Genomic DNA, 27,335 nt, shown 5'->3' with positions numbered 1-27,335 from the left:
TCGGCTGAATTCGGTACTTACGAATTTGAAGGCACGCGTGGTACTGCAGGTTTCTGTGGTCCGGTGTCTTTCTTCTGTGGCTCACGTCGTCTTCTCCTGAATGACAAAAATAAAAATTGTAATTTTTGTAAAGTTGAAAATATTTAAATAGATAAACAAGCACTGGTTATCAATTGAATACCTGAGTGGAAGAAGGGTACAACTCCATCCAAACTGTTTTTGAGATATTAAGAAAAAACTTATTATTTGGAAAAGTTTTATAGACAGAATGTTTTCATCTTCAGGGGACCTTTAGTACATAAACATACAATATTACATACATTTAAAATTATATGTTTCCAATGGTACAGGTCTTAATACGAGCTGGAGTTGGGTCCTTCATCCACTAATATACTGCAAGTGCCAATTCCGTAAGCAGATGTGTTATAAATAGCTACCAAAAATTGGTAATTATCCATTAATTGCATAAGTAGAAGCATGTAATATATTAGCAAGAAAGTTTATTGTACTGAAAACCCAATATTTGTAGAAGAAAGGCCCAACTCCATGGAGTTGGGCCTTCTTCCAAGAAAACCATGATTAAGTGTATGTGGAAGACTATTTAGAGAGTGGATTTTGGCTCATCTTTCACACACAAGGAAGAACAATCTGCTGGCAATAAAATGCTGGGTCTAACTCATATTTGTAAAAAATTGGAGTTGGGCCCTTCTTCCACTCAGGTATTCAATTGGATCAAAAAAGCTGAAATAGACTAAGAAATCTTAGGTTACTAAGAAAGAAACAAACAAAAAACATCTATGATCTGAGCCTCCTCATATACTGCACATAAAAAGTACCCGTACACTTAAAACTTAAGGAATATCTTAAATACACTAAACATAAATTGTGACATGATCATTGATCAAGGAGAATGAGTCACATGTCGGCCCTGGTCGAAAAAGAGTTTTAAATTTGTTTCTAAAGAGGACAGTCAGAGCTTTCAGAAACTGAAAACCCCATAGAACGACTTTTCTTTGCAAAGTTATGTCAATTTATCAATTGCTAAAAACAACATAAAACAAAAGAATTTTAACATTTTCATTGCCAATATCTCAAAATCAATATTAGCAACATCCGACTCATTTCCCTTGATCGTGTAACATATATGGATTCTATAAAGGAGATCCCATTGATATAAGGGGTGTCATTTCCTCCCCATACACGAAAATACCCAAAATTTGGCTTCTGTTATCCCAATTGACTTTTTACTAAATTTTATCTGAAATCAGGGGTACCTTTTATTAGTTGTTGCTGGCTGATCCTCTTCTTCTTCCCCCAGTAATAACGAGCTGTCACCTGAATCTCTTAATGGAGCTGCTGCTGTAGCTTGGGACCTCTTCTTTATTCTTAGGGGTTCCTTTGCTTTCTGTAAAAAAATAGAACATCATTTCTTTTAGGTCACTCCAGACAGCCAACATGTGCCTACATTTTGTTCCTTGATTGTAGCTTTGATTTGTCAGTTTTGGAATATGTGACCAAATCTGATCCAGTCATGCTAAAGTCAGCACTAAATGAAACTGAAAGTGAGGAGAAAAAACATCAGAAAATGGACACATAAAAGGTTCACAGTATAGATACTTACTCAATTTTCAAAATTTCCAACTCGGGCCTGAGTGGATCAGATCGGGTCACATATGCAACATTGGGCAATGCCCATAGCAGGGGCCTATCACATATACTTATTAATTACCCTTCCTATGCAGCTGAGCCGATATCCTAGCCCTACCAGAAAAAGTTGACAAAAGACATTTCTTTCTGCATTTATGTTCAGCGATTTGCTGCAACTTTGAATAACTTTGCTAGTTTGCAAAATGTATTATTGACTAAACTTTCCTGTACAAATGTTCCATAGGCCCATAGAAGGTTTTCTTTTAACAACCAACCTCAAATGGATGATGAAATATGATATTATTGCAATATGTTATGACTATTGCGCATAACATATTGCATACAGTGTGCATTTTTTTATTTTCCATTGCATCGATCCCAAGGTACACAATGCATGTATTCACCCGTGTGAAGATGTGTTAGAGTGGAAATGAGACCATACGTACAACTAATAAATGTGCATGTACAAGTAGCATTAATTTATGCAAATGATAACCATTTGTATAGGTGTCGCTTCTAAAATAAACATATTTTGGATATTTTTAATTTAGTTTCTTATCTTGGTAAATTATGAAAAAAAAAAAAAAAAAAAAGAATGTATATTATGAGCCACATGAAAAAAAATAAATGTTTTCATTCATACTCATTGGTGAAATATGCAAGGTTCCATTGAAACAGTCCATGTATTTCATCTCATTGTAAGAATGAAATAATGCACAAACCTTTCTTTCATCATCAGTATCTTCATCTGATATATCCATCTCTTCCTCAGAGCCATCGCCATGAGAGCTCTGTGGTGAAACGCCCTCTCTTGATGAACCTGGTCTATTTGAAGCTGTCGCATTTTCCAGAGCATCTTCCAACTGTGCTTTGGTTTCTTTGACTGGAATGTAAACAAAATTTACATATTTTTTTATTATTATTTTATTTTATTTATGACATCTTTGTACAGGGTAGCCATTAATCAGTGACAAAGCATTGCTTTGTAAATGGGCTACCCCTCTTTCTAACAAAGCATCTTCTATGCAGAGACTTTCGAATTTGCAGGAGAACATTAAATAGCTCTTCTGGAGCCTTCAAGAAGAGCTGTTTAGAGCATTTACAATAGAATGTAAGGAGAGAATGGTCAATTTAAGGAGAGCTAAAAATCACTCTCCTATATCAGATTTAAGGAGAGCTCTCCTCAAAAGGCAGTCACTGTCTTTGAAATTGAGGATAACGATATTGGCTATACAAGATCATGTTGCATTGTAGAAAACATGAGCTGTACTAAACATGCTGCTGTTCATTGCAAATACAGGAGAAAAATTAAAATTAATCATTTGGCGATTTCATTTTAAAAACTTTGCTTATTAGACTTGTCCAAATTTTCTGTATTATAGAGTACCAAAGTGTGACATCATAAAATTTTCTTTTTAGCATTTCAGCATTTTCATGACCATATTTCAGTAGAACATGATGAAAAACATCCACAGTCCAAATTTGGTGGGAACAGATCATGAGGGCCCGAGATATGGCTGCATGAATACCTAATTAGCCCCATTGAAATCAGTGTAAATTGGCCGGGTTCATAACTGAGAAAAGTTCCTCAACTGTTGCTGACTCAACAGCTACAAAGATTACAAATAAAATCATTAACTCACCCACCTTAATCGACACTATATTAGCAACAAATCAAGATGTCTAAAAGTAACACTTTCATCAAAGCAGTAGCAGTTAGAATCCACCGTATCTAAAAATGAATACCAGTCACTTAGTATGGAGACAGATACCATCAAGGCACAGACAGAAGATAACCAGAAGAAGATTGAAACCAACAATCTAACCATCGAGAAGATGGAAACAAAAGCTGATGACCTCGAGCAGTATTCTCGCAGGAATTGCCTCCTCACACACAGGATATAAGAAATACTACTTGAGAACACCAATAATCTGGCTATCAATATCATTATCAACATCTTTGTACAAAAGTTGAATGTCTGCATCAATGAATCCGATATCGATAGATCACATAGACTTTGGAAAAGACACCTTGTGAGTGACGACGATGATGCAAACAATGACGATGATATGAATATCACAGTACCCTCATCCTATCATAATTAAATTCATTTCATACTAAAAGCACAATGAGGTGTTTATTTATGAACAAGTCAATTGAAAATCCAATGTAAGGATATCCCTGCTCCTAAATTCCTAGACTACACAATCAAGTTGATCGATAGACTTTTACAGGGGTATTCAAGATACAGACTTAGGGTAACAACAGGTTTGCTGTCTGGCAAGTGGAAATCTTCAGTAGGATGGGACACTACTACAAACAAGTATTTTCAGAGCCAGCATGGTTTAAGGGCCAATACCCACATATCATTGGGCATGGGGCAGCCCACTATGATACCAGCAGACATGGTGCAGTCTACATGCAGAGCCTGTAATAGTTTTGTAAGAAGTCCCAGTTGTCAATTTTATACATGTACATCATTGATGGCAAACCTGCTGACATCCTCAACTGGGCTATTCCATTTAAAATCCACTCTCCTTGTGGAAGATTTTGAAAATATCTTCCACAGTGGGAGCATTTATTTCAAATGAAATTAACATGTAAGCAGCTCCATAGAGAAAGATTCAACCTGAATCTTTCACTGAGGCACACCGACATCGCCCGGTTAATAATTACATTATACAGCAGAGACACTGAAATGAATACCAGGGATCGATACACGTGAATGTGCTATGCACAATTTGATATTCAGACGATAAATCTTTGGATACCGGGTAGAAAATGATGAATATCTCCAGTAATTGATTTAGTCTAAAGAAGCCAGATGTTGTTCCTTGCACTTGAATATATGTGTTCAACGGATATGATAGTAGTTAGCTAGCATCTTGAGAAAGAAGCGTGCGTCTTGAACTCAAAAACTGACAAAAATATTCTGATTTTATATGTGCCGAACTATGGCGCAGCGTAGGCTAGCTGCACTCACTCCTGTGGACAATGGTGGAGGCAGTCTAAAAGCAGATGACCATTGACCTCATCATGGCGTATACATGCTCACTCACACACAGAGAGGTCAATTACCAGGCTATTGTCAGTAGCCTTTAATAGTCGGATGTCTCATTATGCGTCTCAAAGGTAGGAACATAATGGCCATGCGTGGCTGTGGACCTAACATGTCGCGCGATTTCTGCCATGAAGATATCAGGGCAATGACACTGTGTGAGGGGGAGGGGGCAAGTTTAAATAGAATAGCCCATTTGTAATGCTGTGTAAACCTTACCTTCCTCTTTGAGACCTCTGATCTTAGCTTTCTTGTCATTCAGTACTATTTGGAACTGCAACAGACAAAAAAATACAATAATATAGATGAGGTGACATTTGTTTATTTGGTACACCCTCTGTTGGTCTGAGGTGGACATATGCCAGGCAAAGGACTGTATAGTTTACATGGAGAAAGTTTATTTTTTTGCATTAACTTTTGGTTTCAAAGCAAATAATACCAAACTTGTTATCAAACTTGATTACCGGTGCCACAAGTTGCATAATATCACAAAATTAAAACAACAAAGATTTTGCAAGTTGGGTTTTGAAAAGAGTTTATGTGTTCTGCCATACAATGTAGATAATGTGCATTATTTTGCCTTGTGGGAATCAACAGACGGCTTTCTGAATGTAAACCAGTCACTGCATCTATTCATGTAATGATACATGTGCATGTATCAAGGAGATTAAAAACCCAAAGAGTACCAACTCAAAATTGCACTGTGCATTAAGTGATCTGGAATGAGCGCTTTGAGCGTTTCGACAGTATTTTTTGTGGGACATGAGAGCACATCAGACATATCGAATTGCATTCTGAATACAAAGAATGTCTTTCTGATATGAAATAATTTTCATTTTTTGAAATTCACGATAATATACAAATTTTATGACAATTTATTAAAATTTGATATTTTTCACATTTTGATTTACATTTTCCTTTACCGTTCATATTGAAGATATGGATTTTTTCCAAAAAACACCTAATTTTTTTTTTGGTGTTTTGGGAAAAAAATCCATATCTTCAATACGAAAGGTCAAAATTTTCAATTGATCGTCGGCTTTTCATTCCACTTACATATACTTTAAGTATAAATCATCAGATTTATAAAGTTTACTTTGAGTACTGTTAAATATCAAAAATATCAATTTTGAATCATTTGCCATAAAATGTGTATTACATTGCGAATTTCAAAAAATCAAAATTATTTGATATCAGAAGGACATTCTTCGTATTCAGATATTCAAATTCGATATGTCTGATGTGCTCTAATGTCCCACAATAAATACTGTCCAAACATTCATACCCCATCCCTTAATGTTATAAATCTGCCACATTGGTTTGTTATGCATGGAGACCAAGCTAATGTACCTCAGGTCTTTGTTGGCAAAACCCCGATATCAAACAATAATTTGTGTCTTTAAGCCAGTGGCATGCACAAAGGGGGGGGGGCAGATGCCCCCCACTTTTGTTGGTCATTCGGGGGAAATTGGAAGGTCCTGTGGAAGGAAAAAACATATGGTGTGAAAAAAAAAAGTATTTATGAAAGAGTCCGTCACTTTTAACGGTGCAAAAACATCAAAATTTGCCCCCTCAAAGTAGGATTCCTTGAAAACCCCAGAGCTTCCGGGTGCGCTGCCCCTGGACCCATGCCTGGACCCCATCAGGGGCCCTAAGGCAGGCCCCTGGACCCCACCTGCCCGCACCTTACACTCCTAATCAGACTTCATTCGGGGGAACTTTCAATGTGCTGCACACGCCACTGCTTTAAGCTTGAGCTTCGCAAAGGATTGCGCACTTGGGACTTGACACACATTTTTGGCACAAACACGTTACACGTCAAACACAAAAAACAACACACTTTAATCAAAGTTTGCCATGGGCATACTGAATTTATCTGCAGGCACACTATTGTGCCCTTCATGCAATTATGACGGAGTCAGTCCTCACTTGGATCTACCTCATTGGCTAAAGCAAACAAAGTAACAGCTTGCAAATTAACTCTCTTCACGCGGGTGTCGACTGCAGACGACATGTTTCAAATTTTTTTTTTAAATTCAAAAATTTCAGAAATGTAAATTTTCGTGACCATATTTGGAATCAGCATGAAAATTGCATTAAAATGAATACAAACAAGCCTAGTATTGGTTGAGTAGTTCTTAAGATAGCTCTTGATATTTTGAGAAAAAATGTCAAAACTTGAACTTTTTCCGTTGAAGCGCATGGCTAGCAGGCAGAGCATTAAGCGATATTTTCAGCTGTAATGATGAATAGAATGAATTTGAATAGTTTATTCGGAACTTCACTTTTACATCAGTGGCAGAGAAAATGCAAACTATTAACAGATACAATATAATAGATGAAAAGCTGCCCTATGATGAGGTCAGTAGTATAGATATGGTCCTTGACCATGATTATTGGTCAAAATCTCACTGATGTATCTAATCCTTACCTTGGAATATAAATCTTGCTCTAACTCTTCTTTCAGACTAACACATTTCTCAAGTCTCTGTGAACAAAAATATTAGAGGAGATAATAATGATAAATTTATTTTTTCAAAACTCCATCTTTTTGGCATTAAAAAAAATTACTATCGGTTACAGGCCTGATATTACCGTAACCACTCGGGTAAAAGCCCACCCCCCTGGATGGGCAATTTCACTTCAAAAATGGGGTGGGCTTATAACCAGGGAGGGGCTAGTAGTTGAATTTAAAAGTAAGAAAAATATTCCCCATTTGTATATGCCCATTTTATTGTTTTTAAATTTTAAGTATGGAATGTTAATTTTTAACTGATATTTTTTAAATATTTGTTCTTAAATGGGAAAGAAAAGCATTGATATGATTTAAGAACTAAGCCAAAATGACTACTGGCCTTATACCCGAGTGCACCCTTGTTCCAGAATGGTTTGAAAAACAGGGGGTTGGCTTATAGCCGAAGGTGGGCTTATACAAGAGTGGTTACGGTAAGTATGCCTGGACCAGAAGACCAGGAGCTAAAATGAGCTCCTGGTCCCCCAAATGGTTCCTGGTCCTAAAGTTTCTATTGACACACCATGCAGGAGCCAAAACTGGGCAACCATAGGGTAAAAAAACCCTGAAAACCTGAGGGCCTGCTTAATATAAGCCTTGATAGTTGATGGGGTTAGTGGGTGGGTGGGAGGCTGCAAGTTTGTCTCAGGAGCAATGATAAAAAACATGCAAAGAAGTATGCAATTTTTTTCCCCGAAAGTTTTATGCGCAATCAGAATGGCAGTTAGAAAAATATGCTGCGTTCATAAATATTGTATAATTGCACTCTAGTGCAGTTTTGCATACTACGGGCTGTGCGTTTGGGTCTTGCAAGATCGATTATTTTTTTGAAGGTGAGGTGCATTGATATTGGTCAAAGTTTCTGACATTTTTAGTATTTTGTTTGTTACAAAAATACCAGAAATTCCTTGTTATGTATCATATAAAATAGGTTAATAAATGCGAATAGTTCAAGTGGATGGCGTATATATATTGACACAGGAGTCCCAAATTGCCCCCTAACCGCCTAAGGGCTTTTTTGGCGACGGAAGGGAAAGAAGGAAAGAATAAAGAGAGAAAAGAAGGAAAGAAGTTGTTTGCTCTGGGTGGGATTCGAACCCGAGACCCCTCGCATGCCAAGCACTCGGTCGGCGACACTTTGCCACGGGTCTTGGGCTTCGCTGGCCAGCGAAACCGTGCCTAGATATCACTTAGGGCGATTGCGTCATCACACCACGTGGGATGCATGCACGAACAGCGCATATATCAAGTAGTATTTTGTAGTATTCAGGAGGGTTAGGGTTAAAGCTGTTGTGCTTTGTCAGCTAGAACTCATCCACATTTGACCACTCTGTAAGTAATTTGATGGTGTCCCCTGCATGCATATCATACCTTGAGGGCATTAGACCTCTCTGTTGATAACCTCTCATCCTCCATTTCCAACCTGCGGATATCTTCCCTGAGTGTTGACACATGACCTATGCTGAATATCAGCAGGTCTTGTATACTCTCTGATGGGTCGTCTACCGGTTCCATAGTCAGGCAGCCTAACTGGAACTAGAATGGAATAATACACAAGGGCAGAGTATGATAGTTATCTGGTGAGGTTTGGTGGAATATGGTTTATCTGTAGTTAAACTACTATGTATTCAAATAACTTAGACAAAAAGCCTTTAATTGTTTCATTGAATACTGACTTACTGTTAATTATAAATGTCATGGAAGTAAAATAGTGTTTTTCATATTTTCTACAGATACAACACAATTCTTAAGGACATTTCTGTTTAAACTTCACAAAAGCCTCTATGGCAGTTGAGATTGGACTGCCAATTTCCTTTCTTGGTCCAAAAGGCTGTAACAATAAAATTGTTCATGTGATTTGTTTGGAGGGGGGTACTCAAGTTTGGTTTTGGTATGGACGTGCCGCTGAGAATTTGACAGTGGACCCATAAATATACAAATTTTTCAGAAATTTGGACCCATTGATATACCAAAAGTCCAAATTTTCAGCCGAGTTTAACCTAAATTGTCTTAGTTTTTCCAAATTTTCTCCAAATTTTGGGAAAATTGTGAAAATTTTGGCTAGATTAAGGAAAAATTAGGCTATTTTCCGAAAAAATTGAGAAAATTGTGAAAAAAGGACCCATTCATATACCAAAATAGGCTTTGAAAAAGGGGTTATTGATAATACCAAAAGGCTGAAAATGCTTCCCATATTTGCGGCACGTCCCCGTATGGTCATTTGTACTGGGTACCCCCCCCCCCCGGACCAGCCTTGTTTTCGGCCGAGTTTAACCTAAATTGTCTTAGTTTTTCCCAATTTTCCCCAAATTTTGAGAAAATTGTGAAAATTTTAGCTAGATTAAGGAAAAATTGGGCTATTTTCCGAAAAAATTGTGAAAAAAGGACCCATTCATATACCAAAATAGGCTTTGAAAAAGGGGTTATTGATATACCAAAAGGCTGAAAATGCTACCCATATTTGCGGCACGTCCCCATATGGTCATTTGTACTGAGTACCCCCCCCGACCAGCCTTGTTTTTATATATGCTTTAAGGTGACGAAAAAAAGAAACCCTGTTCTACGGGCGGACGGACCATTAAAGTAGGGTCAGTCGGTCGGCCTTGTTTTTTTGTTTTGAAATGACCCAAAAAAATCACCAAAATCTGTAAATAATTTGCAATTTGAGAAAATACAAAAAAAAATTGTGCCTGAAATTTGGGTCGGCATTCATTTGTACAGGAAAATGCTTTTCCCCAATTTCTTCAAAATCTGGGTCGGTCGGGCCTGTAGAACAGGGTTTTCTTTTTAATCGCCTAATAGACTTTTTAGCCTAAATTGAGCATTTTTTTGTTTGAGCCTGGTCCCATCAGGACCTAAGTGTGTCTACACACTTGAATAGATTATGATTATGTAAATGTATATATATAATTTATAATTCTTCTCTCAGAAAAACCTGATAGGCCAGGTGATATGAGAAGAGCTTTCTTTTATGATACCCTGGCATTAAATTCGGGCAAGTGTTAAAGTACATCCCTGCCTATGTTCATAAATCATAATGCATTCTTACCTTTATATTTCCTGTTGTCATAACCTTCTTCCAAGAGAATTCCTTAGCTCCATCATCAAGATCCTGAACCTACATTGTACATGTAAATAAATAGCATTATCAATGAGCGCTTTGTCACAGGTCTGACCACAGCAACTAAAGGGACTATCCCATCATGCATTGCAATGTATCTGCTAGATCCATAACAATTGCATACAAAAATAGGTAAGATCTGCTTAAATATTGAGACCTATGAAGAGTTTCACAATAGAGGTCATATTTTTTCCCCAAAGAACTTAAATCTTGAAATGAGGATTTTGTGTACATTGTCAATGGCACATACAGTTCTATTACGGTACCGCATAGCATTTATAATGGGATACTCATTTCTGCTGCTGTGAGGTCTGTCAGAAAAACTCGGCTGCTTATTTCGCTTCTCATTTCAATGCATTCAACGGACATGCACAAATCCTACACAACAAACCTTCCTTAAAAATCTTCTTGAAAAGGGGACCCTTTTCATTAACCACTGATTCTGTAATTACGCTTTTAAAATTTACCAGTATGTGGGAGGGGGACATTTATTATAAATTTTATATTCCCCTTTCCTCCATTATTGATGCCCATGAATATGCTAAAAGATTCCATGATTATAAAATAAAGAAATAAAGTTACAAAAATCTTAACTAGCAATTAGCTAAGTTTTAGATTTCTGCACACACACACACAAGTTTGTCCATAGACACTTGCAATTATGCATTTAAACCCTGGGACCTGTAGCCAACAGGTGTGAATTAAATACCTGAGTGGAAGAAGGGCCCATGCATTTCCATCAACACTTTTTTAGGTAAAACTAAAAACACAATATTTGGAACAGTTTTAAGCGACACACTGTTTTCATCTTGAGGGGATCTTTAGTACAGGAACATGAACATACATGTGAAATGATATGTTGCAATGTCAACAGTACAGGTCTGTTTTAAAATATGATTTCATTTTTGTAAAATGCAGTTGGTCCCTTCTTCCACTCAGGTATTCAATTTCTTTCTGGGGAGCGGAGTTGAGAGTTAGTGTAAGGTTGCATGACACGTTTATTGTCACTGATTGATATTCGACTTTGTGGATTGAAAGTGAGGTAATTTCTTTTAAGGGGGTACTACACCCCTGGCCAATTTTGTGCCTATTTTTGCATTTTTCTCAAGAATTATAGCGCATTGGTGACAAGTAAGATACGTATATTATAGGGGCAAGGACTACAACGACTGCACTGAAAATTCAGCAACTCAAGGCAAGTAGTTATTGATTTATTGATCAAATGTTGGTTTTGCCTCATTTTTGACTGTAACTCCACAACAGTTATCTGTGCTGAGATAAAATTTCCAGTGCAGTAGTTGTAGTCCTTGCCCCTATAATATATATATATCTTACTTGTCACCAATGCCGAAAAAATGCAAAAATAGGCACAAAAATTTCTGATATTTTGAAAACGGAGCAGGTCAATTGTCAAAATTCAAAAAGTATATGAAAGCTATTTATTCCTCAAATATGATATCAAATATTTTGTTAAGATTGGATCCGGCATTAATATAACCCAAAATTGAAAAATACAGTTCTTTCTGGGACACCCTGTATCAGGTGGGGTGGGGTTATGGCCTGGAGTATATATAGCATAAGTATGGTACCGTGTATTCAAAAAGTATATGAAAACTATTTATTCCTCAAATATGATATCAAATATTTTGTTAAGATTGGATCCGGCATTAATATACCCCAAAATTGAAAAATACAGTTCTTTCTGGGACACCCTGTATCAGGTGGGGTGGGGTTATGGCATATGGAGTATATATAGCATAAGTACGGTACCGTGTATTCAAAAGCCAGACTGCCAAGCTCCATCTGCGTCAGCGCTTTCTTTGACACATCTATGAACTCTTTCCTTTCCATGCTCACTTTCTTGGCTAATTGGTCTAGATCTGATTCAGGAACTGTAAATAAATAAACACACAAATAAAACAATAATCCAGGAGAAGAGGAATCCAGAGGAAGATTATGGAAGAAGAATTTGGAAGATGAATCCAAAAGAAGAAATGAACCCAGAAGAAGAATCCATAATAAGAATATTATGGACCCTATCGAATAAACCAACTGGCAGCCAGCCATGTTGGAGGACAGGTACAGGTCTCTAGTTCGATTCACAGCCATTCATACCTATCTCCTGTTTTATTGTACTATCATGTGAACTGCCCCATGGTGGCCTTTTGGTAGACAGAATTTTATCTAAATGAGGATGAGTGGCGTAGTATTCAAAATGGTTTACTGAATGGCTTTGATTATGATCAATTCTTAAACACTTGAGAACGTTCCTGCAATCTCATTGGTTCTTACCCGTGTGATATGACACGATATCACACAGGTCAGCGCTGCATGCATCAACGCAATACGCTGCGTGCTCGCTATTTGAACCAATCGGGAGGCGCATAGCAACAACGGGACTGATCGATTTTAAGTCCTAGGTAATTCCTTATAAAATGTAGGATTTAATTTGATTAAAATTTGTAATATATACTTATGATATTTCTATTTGAATTGAAGTGTTTAAGAATGAGAATAAAGGTATTGTTTTTAGCAGCTGTAGTGCATCTATCGTCTCATATAACACGGCGACATCATTATTTTTGGCGTAAAACAACTCGGCCGCCTCGTTGTTTTACTTAAAATAATGATGTCGCCTGTTATATGAGATGATAGATGCAACAGGGCTAAAACCAATACCTTTATTCTCTAAATATATTGCATTAGATAGAATACAATGTATGTAGCATAATAGGAAAATAAGACATTGAATATGATGATTGTTATCAGACCGACTTGGTAAAAATTAATTAAATTGACCTAACTCAGTGTGAGTGTAAAGTGAAAAAGTATGTGTGTGCACATCATCTGCATACAAAATCCTGTTCATATTGTAGCCATTATAGGATACTTTGACAAAACCATGTGATACACGATTTATTTGTACCACTTGGAACTTGAAAGGCTGATATAAATAATAATCAGTGCTTACTCATCAGAGGCTGTATGTCCCTATTTTGGCCCAGTGAAAATTATATGTACACAAATTTTCAATGCGGAGTCAATTTGAGGAATTACTGAGCCAAAATTGGGGATGTTTCATTTGGTGGACCCAATTACCAGAGAGAGTATACTGATAATTAGCCCTTCACACATATCTGCAATCTTGCTACCAAAACAAGGTTCTCCCTGTAAACGCATGCGCAAAAAGTGCATTTTTGTTTCTCATGCTTTTCTAGCAATACGTGGCAATTAAAGTACGCACACGTAACACACACTTTACAAGTAGAACCCCCGGCCCCAACTCAACACAAAGTTGACAACCATGAGAGTTACCAAATTACAGAAAAGGGGTCATTTTTTACCAGTAGCAAGCAAGGACCGCGAAATTGGCAAAATAGGGGGTATTTTAGCACTGTCCGTGAAATTTGACAGTGAAATCAGCAAAATAGGGGTATTTAACTTGCACTGTCAGCGAAATTTGGATAAAAGGGTTACTGTCTTGAGAATTTTATGTCAATACTTACATGTAGTGTCATTGATAAGGGGTGTATCCTGTATGGGAAATCCGCCTTTTGTTCAGCGCACCGCTGATATAGCGTAAAAAGTTACATGTAGAACATCAATTAACAATTGTCACTGGTTTCACCACAGTTCACCGACCACCACCATTAAACACTCAATTGTTAGGCTCACTGCACACCTCCAGGCAAGGGAAAGTTCAGGTGAGGAGCAATAATGCAGATGCAACGGAGGAGTGTTTGAAATTCTAATCATTGAAAATGGGTGTTTGAAATTCTGGTCATTGAAAACCACCAAAAAGGGGTTGTTTTTGGCCAAATTTTGTCCTTGATTTTGCATGAAAAAGGGGGGTAAATTTGAAGAAAAATCATTGCAAAGGGGGCCTTTGAAAGATTTGGTAACCCTCATGGTTGTCAACTTTTGTGTTGAGTTATTTGCGGGTAGAACCTCATTTTGAGATGACTGTGCGATCGGGCAATAATGACATACAAGTAACAACAATATTATTATTAGCCACACAGTTCAAAATATGTACTTACTTTCTGCAGTCCAAGCATTGAGTGCATCTGTCATCAGGAGCCTAAACCCAGCATTTCCCCCAGCCAGTAATGTTGTCTGCAAGAAATATGGCTGCCTACCGACGTCTACTCGACTCAACACAGTTTGGTCCATTTTTGTTGACTAGATTTCAATGTACAGGTACCAAGAAGTTGTATTACACGTAGTTCTATAACATGAACAAAAATTTAAAGCAAAGATTTTAAGCTGAAGCAGGCATTGGTAAACCTGTGCCACACTCATTGTTTTACAGCCTGAAATTAAGGCTGGCATTTTCGGGCGGGCTAGCGGGTACCCGCCCAAGATTACATTACCGGGCAGGAAATACCCTGCCCGGTACCGATATTTAAAAAAAAAAAAAAAAAAATTGTGAAAGTTTTTTATTTTTTCGGTTTTGTAGTGTCCCTGGACCTAGACCTAAATGCTAGGATCATTCATGGTTGACCTAAAAAAAAAAATTGAATTTTGCACGGTGTTTTGTGTTTTTAATATGAAAATTGATACTTTGTTTTCATGTCATACTCTATTAATGATATCAAAATGCATTCAAATTCAATGCATTTTGATATCATTAATAGAGTATGACATGAAACAAAGTATCAATTTTCATATTATAAACACAAAACACCGTGCAAAATTCTTCTTTTTTTTTGTTGCAATTTCGGGTACCCGGTTACCCGCCCGAAAAATGCGCCGGGTACCCGAAAATGCCAGGCCTACCTGAAATGTATAAAAAAATTTATATTTAAAAAAAAAAAAGCAGTCAAGTTAGCTCAATCGATAAGGCGTTCAACTATGGTGCAAGAGGTTGCGGATTCGAACTCTGGCGGTGCCTAGTGCGCTCTTGTTGAAAAATTGAGCAAGCTTGAAATTCCCCTGGACAAGAAACTTATACTTCTATAATTGTCTCGTTGTAACCTGTACGAAACTCGGGGAGCTGATCCCGGTTGCGAAGGTTATTTGTGGAATGTCTAGGGTGTGCACTCTTGTAGCAGCAAAGTCCCTGAATTGTTGTTAAGGAGGCTGTGTACTCTCAGACATGCATGTAGTAAAAGTGCAATAACTTTGTAATTATTCGCGCAAGACATATAAAAGTATACATTTTTATGAAGGCAAGACATCAATAAATCGTAATATAAATACAGATTTGGGGTAAAAACAACAATTATGAAGAAAATCACAAAAAAGTGAGTTTTTGGCAATATTTGTTAGGTACATCATAACAAAAAAACACTCTTTCCAAAATATTTTATCTTGTTTTTAGCTCAATCTTGAGGCTCCATTCCAAAAACGCTTTTTTTATTTTTTTGATATTGGCCTTATTTTTTGAGATATTGACCATAAGGCATCAAATTGAACTTTTTCAAATTCACAAACGCCTATTTGCACTTAAATGATGCCTAAAATCGGAAATAGACCAAAATATAAAAAAACAAGAAAACCGTTTCTTGAGTCGATCATGCTTTTTACGATGATCATAATTGCTTACCGTACCTATAAATGCTGTATTTATTGAGTTATCGTGTACCTAAATCGTCATTTTACCGAGAAAATGAACATTGAAATAATGGCTGTTGAAGTTTAAAGTGGTCAGATTTTGCACTTTCATCGAATCTCGCAGGAGAATGCAGCAGTTTTTATTTTTCTACCTTACAAGTTACATTACATAAACATCGGGTAAATCCACAGCCCCTTGTTAAGTGTGAGCGAAATCCATTCATAACTTGATATTTAAATCGGGGAAAGAACTTGAAAAAACCCACATTTTATCAGCTAAAAGCGGAGCCATTTGACCACTAGGTTTTTGTGCTTCCGTGGTGTTTCCATAAGATGCGCCACGCATGCAGATAAGCGTCAGCGTATGTGTAGCGTATTTGTGCGTTAACAAATTGCGCGATCACGCAAAGCGATGCGTTGTTCTTGCTGCGTGTACCCTGCTGGTACAACAAAGATTTTCTTTCCTTTTCAATTTCAAACACGAGTGGAATAGTGAAATAAAATCCTTAAAATATTGCAGTTGGAGTTTACAAATCTGGATTTTCATTCCTTGTATTTATAAAAAACATAACAAAGTACAAACATATTAAAAAAACTCAATTTTGCGAAAGAAACAATGTCTAGAGTACATAGCTGCCTTAAATGGTTTATGGAATGATGGGGGCCGTAATGGTCAGCAACAACCTGTAAAGTGTGCTGAGGCTTGTGGATCAATGTCTAGGCGTTGTGCCTGTGCGTACATGTAGCGCACTATAAACCACTGCGCTTTTTTTTTTTTTTTTAATCCATGAACATGATAACTAGAGCGGTTATTGCACTGCAAACTGGTGGACCGAGCTAAGTGCATTTGTTCATGTTTCCTATATTTCTTATTTTAGATACGATTACGAATAGGGTGCAACTTGCTAGGTTTGAGTCCAGTCCGCGTTTTCGGAGTTTAGGGTTAGGGTTTAGGGTTGGGGTGGGGCAGTCTTGTAATAAGACTAAGAGTTGCACCCTATTCGGCAATCGCTCCTTATTTTATAAACCATTTGTATTTAACCTTAAATATTAACTGTCACAACTGTACCCATTTATTTGGTGAATGGTCATTAAATATTGATTAATGGATGAATTTCTAAATTAATTCCTGCATTCCCTGGCATCGCCATTACACAAAAATGCTGGGAAGACTTATATAACATCATGGCAGCTTCATGCTAAGTACACTAAAATGTTGCTGCCACCAGCAATATATCCTACGTAAACAGCATAATTTATATCAAGACTTTTGTTCCAAGTACATCTATGACGTCACAGTCCTCAGATCGCTGTGCCAAGTCTCCGGTCCATCAAACTTTGTGCTCTATTCTCTCGTCCATGATTGAGCTACTTGATGAAGACAGCTACTAAAATTGCATACATCTAGCCTACATCAGGCCACGGCAGTAATTTTATGTTATTTCCAATACATACATTGTATTTCACTGAATTACAAGTGCCAAATTTGCAACAGCAATGGCAACAGGTTTTGTGACCATTAATTTGATTGGTCAGTAAGTACCGGTACCTGTTTTATTATGCACAGACTTCCAAGTTAGGGGGTTCAATTCAAATCATCATTTATGAATCGAATCTCGGGATCGAATCCATTGATTCCTACAGTCATGAGGGTCAATGACTCACATTCGATGGGTGTAAATGTGACGTGTTATGTCAAAAGGAGACACTTTTGGGCAGGGTCATAAATGGAGAAAGCCAAAAATCTGCCTGGGGCGATTTTTTCAGAGTTTGGGATTGTTGCGAAATTGTAATATAATGTTTAAAATATTGTCAACATTGTCAATAACATTTTTAAAGGGCGATATCTCAATTTCCAAAATTTTTCATAATACCATATAACTTACAAACTCAATATCTTCGGTTAGGAATGTCCAATTTCATTGGGGAAAACCGTGTTGTGGAGCAAAATATCTCTATATTTAATGTAAAAACTTCAAACTTGATAACCTGCACAAAGTGTCTCCTTTCACCGCCATGATTTAAGCAGGCAATGAATGGTTAGCAATTTAGCATTACCATGTATCTGTTTTAAAACCATCGCATACATGTATGCGGCGTGATGTCTAGCATGTGCATAGGAAGTTGTGGAAAATCATATGCGCCGTGCTAGACAGTTAGCAGTTTACTCGAGAACTCAAGCTTCGAATTTGCACAAGATATTAGTTACGCATTCGATGCTAGAGTGCGTTGCTATCGTTTTTCGGTCGGACAGCGGTTCAATTTTTTGCACCGGGGGTTATTCATTCTGTTAATGTTAATAAGTCAACTGTATCTTTTGAGCAAGATTTGCCTATTTTGGACAGTCTAAAATTTTTGCTGTGTTTACTTCTGAACTTCCCTTGCTTTACAGTGTCATGCTTCAGCGAATCCGAATAGATTTTGAATGCAATCGTCTCTAGCCTACATGTAGAATGTGAAGGTGTGATCAAATTCTTGGCTAGACTTCTCGAGCAATTAGCAGTACGCTTAATTTGTAAAAAAAGGAATTCCGCCAAAAATTATAGTCAGTGGTGAGTGGATGCGGATAATCATGATATGTTAATCTGCGCAGAGTACCACATCATGTCGCACTTGACTTTTGCGACGCGTGGGGGGGGGGCAGTATGACGAGGGATGTGCCCCCTCATAAGTTAGGTATGTCCACATTGCTTATTATAGAGGGTGACGTTCAACTCAAAAAGTTGCGACCACAGTAAATTGCTTAACTGTGTAATCCCCATAGGAAAATACAAATTTTTGAAATTTGGACACCAGAAACTTGGAGACGTACCGTAGACTAAAAAGTGCTGGTACTTTATCCTTGATACAGAAGTTATCATGCAGTGATAGTTAGATGTCATAAAATAAAATCGCCTTTGTGTGTAAAACAGATCGTGGTGAAAAATGATGCATTACTTGTTTTTTGTACAGTAAGTCATTGGAAGGCATTGTCAATGATGGCCGCACAAAAATCAAAAATGTCAAAAACAGACATTTGCCCATAACTTTGTTGATATTTGAGCTACAGACATGGTTGACCCCACATTTTTTAAGTTAAATAATCACCTTTTTAAACAAAATAATTTCCATGTGAAAAAACCTACTTGAAAATTTTGTGATCATGCCTACATAAGTTTAATAGACAAATTGGGCGATTAGATCACATTCAATCATGAACATGATCATTTAATGAATGCTGGACGGTTCGCACCCTTTCAATTTCGGACCCGTGCACTTTCGCCCCTTTCTATTTCGCGCACCCGTGCACTTTCGCCCCTTTTTATACGCGGCTATTGTGCTGCTGTTGATTGATGTACGATCGATTGCTTGAACTCCCGGCGGTGCGGCGTAGTATCATAGTATGTTTATAGTGCTGGGGCCGTCGGGCATGCACTTATTAAAGCTGGTTTCATACTACCATGCCACTTGCCGCTAAGCGGCGTGGCGCACGCGCATTGCAGACAAACGGACACAATCAAGGCTTGTCATTGGTTGAAAGCAGCCCTGCCGCTTGCCGCCAGCGGCAAGCGGCAGGAAAGTATGCTGGGGCATAAGTCATGATAAACCGGGAAGGAAGGAAAGAAAGGATATTTTATTTAACAAAATAGAGGAACGATTTTTTTCTCAGTTATATAACAGGCCAGATATTTTAGCAGCAGGCTTACCCAAAATAATGAATTAGAATTCAATGATAAAAATAGTAATAATAATAAATAGTAATAATAATAATAAATTTATATTTAATTATTAATTATAATATGTATAAAAACAGTGAAAATTTGTTCCAACTGGCGACCAAAGGATGGATCCAAAAGGATACAAGTGTCAACAAGCAATGGATAAAATTAAAAACAATGAAAGTATGACACAACATCCAATGGGGGAGTAACACAAAACATATAAACAAAGTTAATTTAATAATATAATATGATGACAATAATAATAATATGATAATAATAATAATAACAATGTTAATAATATAAACAAAGTTTATTTAATAATATAATATAATGATAATAATATGATAATAATAATAATAAGAAGAAGAATAACAATGATATGAGGATGAATGCAGATTATTTTTATCATATTCATTTATTATAAATTTTTTGTCTCTTAGTGAAATATTGTATTAATCTATGTACATTTTTTTTTTATAATTATCTTTTAACAAACTTTTATATTTTATATTTTAGTAATGTTTTAATATCCACACGGACATGTGGAAGATCAATATTGTATTGAACATGTTTTACTGTGTATAAAATAAAGTTATTATTATTATTATTATTATTATTATTATTATTAGTGTTATTATTATTATTATTATTATTATTATCCCTCACTTTCCTCAAAAAATTGAGATTTTTATACCACTGGAAACCTCTGGCTACATAATGTTTATGTCCAAAAAAATTCTTGCAGATTTAATTCGTCTAGCAAAAATATCGTCAATTTTGAATTACGTTCTGGTGTACCAGAACGAAATTACAACAGTGGCCTATGGAGCAATGTGTAATACACATAGTCATGCATAACTCGCATAATGCAAAATCGGAATCAACTGAAATTTTGGGAATAAGATTTTTTCAAGCATATCTACCATGTCTACTAAAAATGTCATAAAAAGATGATACTAGGATCATGAAATACTCCTTTAAGATAGATGTCATTTATGCGTCGGACCCCTATAGCCTGATCATGCAAACGAAAAAAGAAAGAAAGGAAAGAAAGGGAAAGAAAAAACGACATCCAAAGAAATTAAGATGAACTGAACAAATCTTATTGATAAATTGATTGTTTAAAACTGTTTATTATGTGCAGCAACATCCAAAAACAAAACAGGGTTCAAAAGACAAAGCAGCTTTCTTGATTAAAAAAAAGAAGAAAAAAGGCACTATAAAAAAGGAAAAAGGAAAGAAAAATAAAGAAAGAAATTCATCTCCTTTACACGATCTTTATTATCTAAGAAATAGATGCTATATTACATTATTGACATCTTCGAGTTCAAACATCCCGCCTTAAAATTGTTGGCATATTTAGCAGATTAAGATATAAGATGTGCCGTGGTGTTAATAAAGCATCGTCATAATGAGTCCGTGATTGACAGGCCAGTAAACAAAATGAATCATGAACACATAGATGTCAATCATTTACAATGCAGAATTGGATAGCATTTTTTCCACAAATGTGTTTATTTACTTTATGTTATTTATTAAAACCATATTTATACAGGGCTACCTTTCAGATAAATCTGCTATTATAGGGGCTCTGTGTCATAAAAACAATATACATAACAATTTGTAGAATTATACATAAGCCCTATATATGTAAGAATTTTTTAAAAACATAAAAATGCATAAACATCAAAAAATCATACATCAAATATATCAAAATTCATTAAAAGTATTTACATTTCTTTGTTTATACAATTTACGTAACACTTGTAGAAATATATATTAAATCAATTGAGAACACAATACATCATTCATTAAAAGACAAAAGTTAAAACATTTGGTTCATTATTTACATTTCTCATTAAAACGAACAGAAAACTTTCCTGATTAATAATATTTTACGATCGTACGTCAAAGAGGCATATGGCACTTTTAGCGTGTCTGTTTACGGTACCCTACCATTGATTTGACCCACACCATACCCGGCGTTTTCGCGTAAGTCATTCATTACATAATGGGTTGAAGGAGTCACACTTTATACAATCACGCGGCCGCGTGGCCGGAGACTTGTCAAGCAATCGATCCGATGCGGGTGTGTTCTGGGACGAATATATGCGTGCTACTGCCTAGTCACCGTAGGCTCTACCATTGCATTGATTGAACCCATGTCACGCCCGGGCGCTTTTCGGCGTACTAGTGGCAGCTAATACTCATGGTGAAGAAAGGTGGTGAAAGTCGGCACAGCATTATCGCAAAGCTGCTGCAGGCATTTGTTTTGCTTGTGCGCATTTGTCTTTGAGAAATTTGCTAAATATTTTTTTCCATTAGTGTCATGTCAAAGAAGATCAATTCGCAACATAAAGATGGGATAAAATTATAAATTATAAGCCATCATATTTTTGGCCATATCAATATTAGGCCCTATAAATTTTATACTTTATAGGCCATAAATAATTGAATACTAAATTATATAGCCTATTATAAAGTACTAATAAGGTAACATAATTCTAATAACAATAATATAATAATAATTAATATAATAATAATAATAATAATAATCAGTGTCCGAAATAAGGAAAATATGGAGGTTGTCCCGAGGGTAACTAAAGCATAAATTCTGCTTGTCCTCAAAACATTTTGGTTATCCCCATAATGTGTCATATTTTAGAGGTAAAATATAGTGGTTGTCCAGGGGATAAGTACATAGCTCAATATGGTTGTCCCCAGTGATTTTTGGACAAGAGGACAAGAGGATAAGTGCTTATTTCGAACACTGATAATAATAATAATAATAATAATAATAATAATAATAATAATAATAATAATAATATAATAAAAATAATTAATAGCCTTAAAATAAAATAGAAATGAAATAAAATAAAATAGGCCTATAGGTAAAACAAAATAACAAATCAAAAACATAATGAATACCAATCTTTAGTCGAAGCACATTTAATATATCGTAATAATATAGGCCTATTAAATTAAATCGAACCGGAGAGTCCATCAACATACTATTTGCTTTTGTACACGCTGGACCCAGTACCGGTACTGCAAACACAGACAATCAACACTCAAAAGTCAACCAATACTATACACATACAACACCCACTGTACCGCCGGAGTTGAAGCAATCGATCGTGCATCATCAATCAACAGCAGCACATTACCCGCGGTTTAAAAAGGGGCGAAAGTGCACGGTGCGAAATTGAAAGGGGGCGAAAGTGCACGGGTCCGAAATTGAAAGGGTGCGAACCGTCCTGTTTCCCATTTAATAATTTAAGCTTATTTCTAATTCAGTAATTTTAGTAAACCTACCGCTCGAATCCACTTACACGACAAGCGTTAGTTGTTACAAAATATGGGTAAACATTTATATTATCCCTCGAAAATCTACATTGGCATATACCTAATATTACACACCTTAATGATTGAAATCTTGATGCTTTTTGGTCTTCGGCTGACTGAGAATTATTTTTGCGGACTTGCACTACATTTTCTACAACAGCTCGTCACCATAAAGGGCGCACACCACTAGAATATGTCCCACCACGCAACCTATGGGAGTGTTCAGATTGTGGGGTGGGGTGCTAGAAACATTAGCGTAGCCAGGGAAGGGAGGGGGGAAGCTTCAGGTCTTGACATTTTCTACTTTTTAGCCCTTTTTCAAATACCCCCCTTGAAAGTTGCCTTGCCTATTTGTTGGGTAATTTAGGCCTATTAGGCTTTTTTTTTCTTCTATTAGGATTTTTAGCGGGGGGGCGTCCCCATGGAAACATTTTGGTCGAAATACAGAATCTGTACTCGCATAATGATGTCAACACTAAAGAAGAACAAAAATATTGCAGCTTTTTAGAGCAGATCAGAACTTGAGGAACTGACACATAAGTTTACAATTGAATACTAAGTAGTGGAAGAAGGGCCCAACGGAAAAGTTTTATAGACAGAATGTTTTCATCTTCAGGGGACCTTTAAAAAAGAAAAAAAAAACATGATTAAGGGCTGGGGTATGAACGTTTGGACAGTATTTATTTTGGGACATTAGAGCACATCAGACATATCGAATTGCATTCTGAATATGAAGAATGTCATTCTGATATCAAATAATTTTGATTTTTTGAAATTCGCAATTTAATACACATTTTATGGCAAATCATTAAAAATTGATATTTTTGATATTTAACAGTAGGCCTACTTGAAGTAAACTTTATAAATCTGATGATTTATACTTAAAATGTATGTAGGTAGGATGAAAAGCCGACGATCAATTGAAAATTTTGACCTTTCGTATTGAAGATATGGATTTTTTTCCCAAAACACCAAAAAAAATTAGGTCTTTTTGGGAAAAAATCCATATCTTCAATATGAAAGGTCAAAATTTTCAATTGACCGTCGGCTTTTCCTCCCTGCTACATACACTTTAAGAATATATCATTAGATTTATATAATTACCGTAAAATGGGGTAACTTTGGGCACTTTTCAGAGTTTTTAAACCACTGCTTCCAAACAAAACCAATTATATTGCTAATTATCTCTTTTTATGACAATAGGGTTCCCTTCTACACCTTGAAGTTGAAAAAGATTTTCTAATAATTTTGTAAGGGTGCCCTAGGGGTTCAAAATAGCCTGACCAAAGTTACCCCGCATTTGGGGCAACTTTGGTCAGAGCATACATTCCATGAACAAAAAAAATCAAAAAAATTGATCTTCGCTGTATAAGGGCAAGTTGTTGTTTTTTTATTTCATTTGGGCTTGCAAAATTAATTCAGCACACATCCTTGCTCACAAATATCGATTTTTATTTTTTCTGAAAAAAAATGTAAAAAATGCTCATTTTTGGTCAAAAATCCCGATTTTTTCATAAATTTCGAGGAAATTGGACATGAGCGACTAATATTTCTTCCAAATATATTTCTGAACAAATTGACACCAAATATGACTAAAACAATATCGCTGTACAAAAATATGACCATTTAAAAAAAAAAAAAAAAAATTGACCGACCAAAGTTACCCCGCTGACCGAAGTTACCCCATTTTACGGTACTTCGAGGACTGTTATATATCAAAAATTGAAAAATATCAAATTTTTATAATTTGTCATAAAATTTGTATTATATTGTGATTTAAAAAAAAGAAAATTATTTGATATCAGAAAGACATGCTTCGTATTCAGAATGCAATTCGATAGGTCTGAGGTGCTCTCATGTCCCACAAAAATACTGTCGAAACGCAATAAACGCTCATTTTGGATCCCTTAAGTGAACGGGGAAGACTATTTAGAGAGTGGATTTTGGCTCATCGTTCAAGGAAGGAAAAACAGTCTGGCAATAAAATGCTGGGTCACTCTAACTCATTTTTGTACAGAATTGGAGTTGGGCCCTTCTTCCACTTAGGTACCGGTATTCAATTAAGTTATAGACGAGACAATCTTTACTTGTACATAATTGCTCAAGAAGTCATAACAATGATAAGAGACAAGTCATGTAGTCAGTGTAGCCAGGATTATAGTGCGAGCATGGTGAGATGGCAACACGAAATTTTTGTTCATATTTGGGGAGGGGGTGCCAAGCTAGTACAACAACAAGTCATCACTGAACATCTATTCATCATGATCGTTCATAAAAGTCACTGGTAAGCAAATGTTCTCAAAACAGATCCAAATTAAGTAAATTACTAAAGGTACTCACTGGAAATATTTCGATTCCTCTGAGGAATCAGTCCCGGCATCCCGGGGATCAGTCTAATTGTTCACTCTAGTTTGGCGAGTGGTAGTGTTTCTAGAAGATGCTATCGGCAATCTTGATGTCATCATTTGAGATGGTTTACCGATTGATGATCTGACCGTACATTCGATCAAGTCTGCATTACACCCCCTTGTCTTTGTTCATTGTGGTGTTGCCTCTACTCCTTATCCAGATGGCCGGCCTCTTTGAGCCAGCGAGTTGGGTTTTTTTTTCCTCTTAGTCGATTACTTTGACCTCCTTCTCACACCCAATTACGTGATTATAATATTAGTTGCTGTAATGCTGTATGGACGTTCTGATAGGCCTATGGCTCGGTTTGTATGTTTCTGAAGTAGATGCTTTTCTCTGCGCTCTCGTGAAGGTTTTCTGACTAGTTTTGACGATCTTACCACCATCTACTTAACATCAAAAAACGGTAAACCTGTTCAAGGAATGGTTCGAGAATGAAGCCATATCCGCAGCTCCTGCCAACTGCAAACCCAGAATCTGGAAGAGTATGTGTCGACGACTACCTAGAGGTTATCAAGAAAGAAGAAGCGCAGAGAATCCGACAACACATTTGAACCAAGTCAACGCTACAAACAGTATCAGATTTACTTACGAGGAAGAATATGACACTAGTATCCCTTTCCTGGACACCTTAATCAACAAAAAAGACGATGGGTCCCTCAATTTGTGCATCTATAGAAAACCAATACACACGGACCAGTACTTTCAATCACATCATCCGTTACATCATAAGTTCAGAGGATGATTTAAGCACTTCCCAGCAAGTCTTGCGGTTAGCACAGCTGTGTGAGTGAACATGACACCACTGCCCGCCCACTGCATACACACGTGCATGGTTAAATTTGAATTTGGACAGATATATTTACAATAAAAACACCTTCTAAAAGTTGGTCGATTTCACATTTTATGTTATGTACAGAAGGTGTGAATTATCCTTCATGCATACATCACTTTAGATCTGAAATCGACCACGTAATGACGACACACGGGCAATTCTAAAACAACATCTTTTACACAGAGTTCAATGGGATTTGAAAAGTAAAGTGGCAGTTGAAACTCAAGTGAGAACACTTTTACAGTGCATGATGGGGCTTCCTTAAATCATCCTCTGTCATAAGTTAGAATGATGTCGTGAGGACCCTCATCGACAGGAAAGACTCCATTGTTTCTGAAGAATCGGATCGCCGGAAGGAAAAGACCCATATAGAGCAGACTCTCAGTCAATATGGCTACCCTCAGTGGTCCATCAATAAAGTTGTTGAGGAAAAAGATCAGCCGAAGCCAAAGAAAATCAAAACTAGCGACAGCCAAGACAAAAGCAAAGGTCTTGTACTTGTAGTGCTACCATATGTGGAAGGTTCATATCTGAACAGGTGTCCAGAATTTTCAAAAGCATGGTTTTTCAACATCACTAAAACCGCATTGCACCAAATTTTGTTCTTCTTTAACCAATGTTAACATTTCTTCATTCTTTTATCTATTGTATTATTTTGGCCATGCCCTGACCCGAGGGCCTGACAGAAGCAAACGTCTTTGTGTAGGATATACTGGGGTGAAAATAATGGGTACCTCAATTCTTATGCTGTGTATTAATTAACGTGTCTAAAGGCCAGGGTATCCAGGCCTGGGTGCTTTAGTCTGGATGCTCGCCCCGGAGCGCGCCCACCTAGTGCCCAATAGCAGAAATTGACCTATGATGCATCATACCTTTAGACCAAAAACACTATGTTTTGGGCTCATTGGCACCAAGGAAGAACAACCTGGGGTTGAAGTGGGCCCTCCATGGCTAAATAAAGTTGAATCTAAATCTGAAAAATAGCAAAAGTCATGTTAATTTGGGCTACAACAGTCTGAAATTTGTTCCCGCGCAAATGCCCTATTAAAATCGGAACAAGATATGCTTTTACCCCCGGGGGGGGTACTCAAGTTTGGTTTTGGTAGGGACGTGCCGCTGAGATTTTGGAAGTAGACCCATAAATATACCAATT

General features: G+C 36.7%; 1 protein-coding gene across 2 annotated transcripts; it reads right to left on the bottom strand.

The window, feature by feature from the left end:
* On the bottom strand, positions 1-23,107 carry LOC140139440 (DNA repair protein XRCC4-like). 2 transcript variants are annotated; one of them, XM_072161196.1, is made up of 10 exons: positions 23,017-23,107; positions 14,380-14,567; positions 12,110-12,231; positions 10,268-10,336; positions 8,590-8,754; positions 7,138-7,194; positions 4,926-4,980; positions 2,370-2,530; positions 1,275-1,405; positions 1-96 (listed from the first exon to the last, which is right to left on the bottom strand). In XM_072161196.1, exons 2-10 carry the CDS (start codon positions 14,510-14,512, stop codon positions 18-20), a joined length of 972 nt encoding a protein of 323 aa, XP_072017297.1. In that variant the 5' UTR covers positions 14,513-14,567; positions 23,017-23,107; the 3' UTR covers positions 1-17. The 2 variants fall into 2 exon arrangements, with proteins under 2 accessions (XP_072017297.1, XP_072017298.1); XM_072161197.1 differs by lacking the exon at positions 23,017-23,107 and adding an exon at positions 22,912-22,996.
* Between the last annotated feature and the right edge of the window lie 4,228 nt (positions 23,108-27,335).

Source organism: Amphiura filiformis, chromosome 18 (genome assembly GCF_039555335.1).
Source record: "Amphiura filiformis chromosome 18, Afil_fr2py, whole genome shotgun sequence".
Taxonomy (NCBI): domain Eukaryota; kingdom Metazoa; phylum Echinodermata; class Ophiuroidea; order Amphilepidida; family Amphiuridae; genus Amphiura; species Amphiura filiformis.
This window is presented reverse-complemented; position numbering and strand designations above follow the sequence as displayed.

What these genes read in the sequence shown, in the direction of transcription:
- LOC140139440 (XM_072161196.1), bottom strand. Translation starts at nt 14,512, where the DNA reads ATGGACCAAACTGTGTTGAGTCGAGTAGACGTCGGTAGGCAGCCATAT. An exon ending in TGACAACAGGAAATATAAAG is followed by an intron (nt 8,755 to 10,267) that starts GTAAGAATGCAT and finishes ATTCCATTCTAG; the next exon opens with TTCCAGTTAGGCTGCCTGAC. An exon ending in CCAGCAACAACTAATAAAAG is followed by an intron (nt 97 to 1,274) that starts GTACCCCTGATT and finishes TTTGTCATTCAG; the next exon opens with GAGAAGACGACGTGAGCCAC.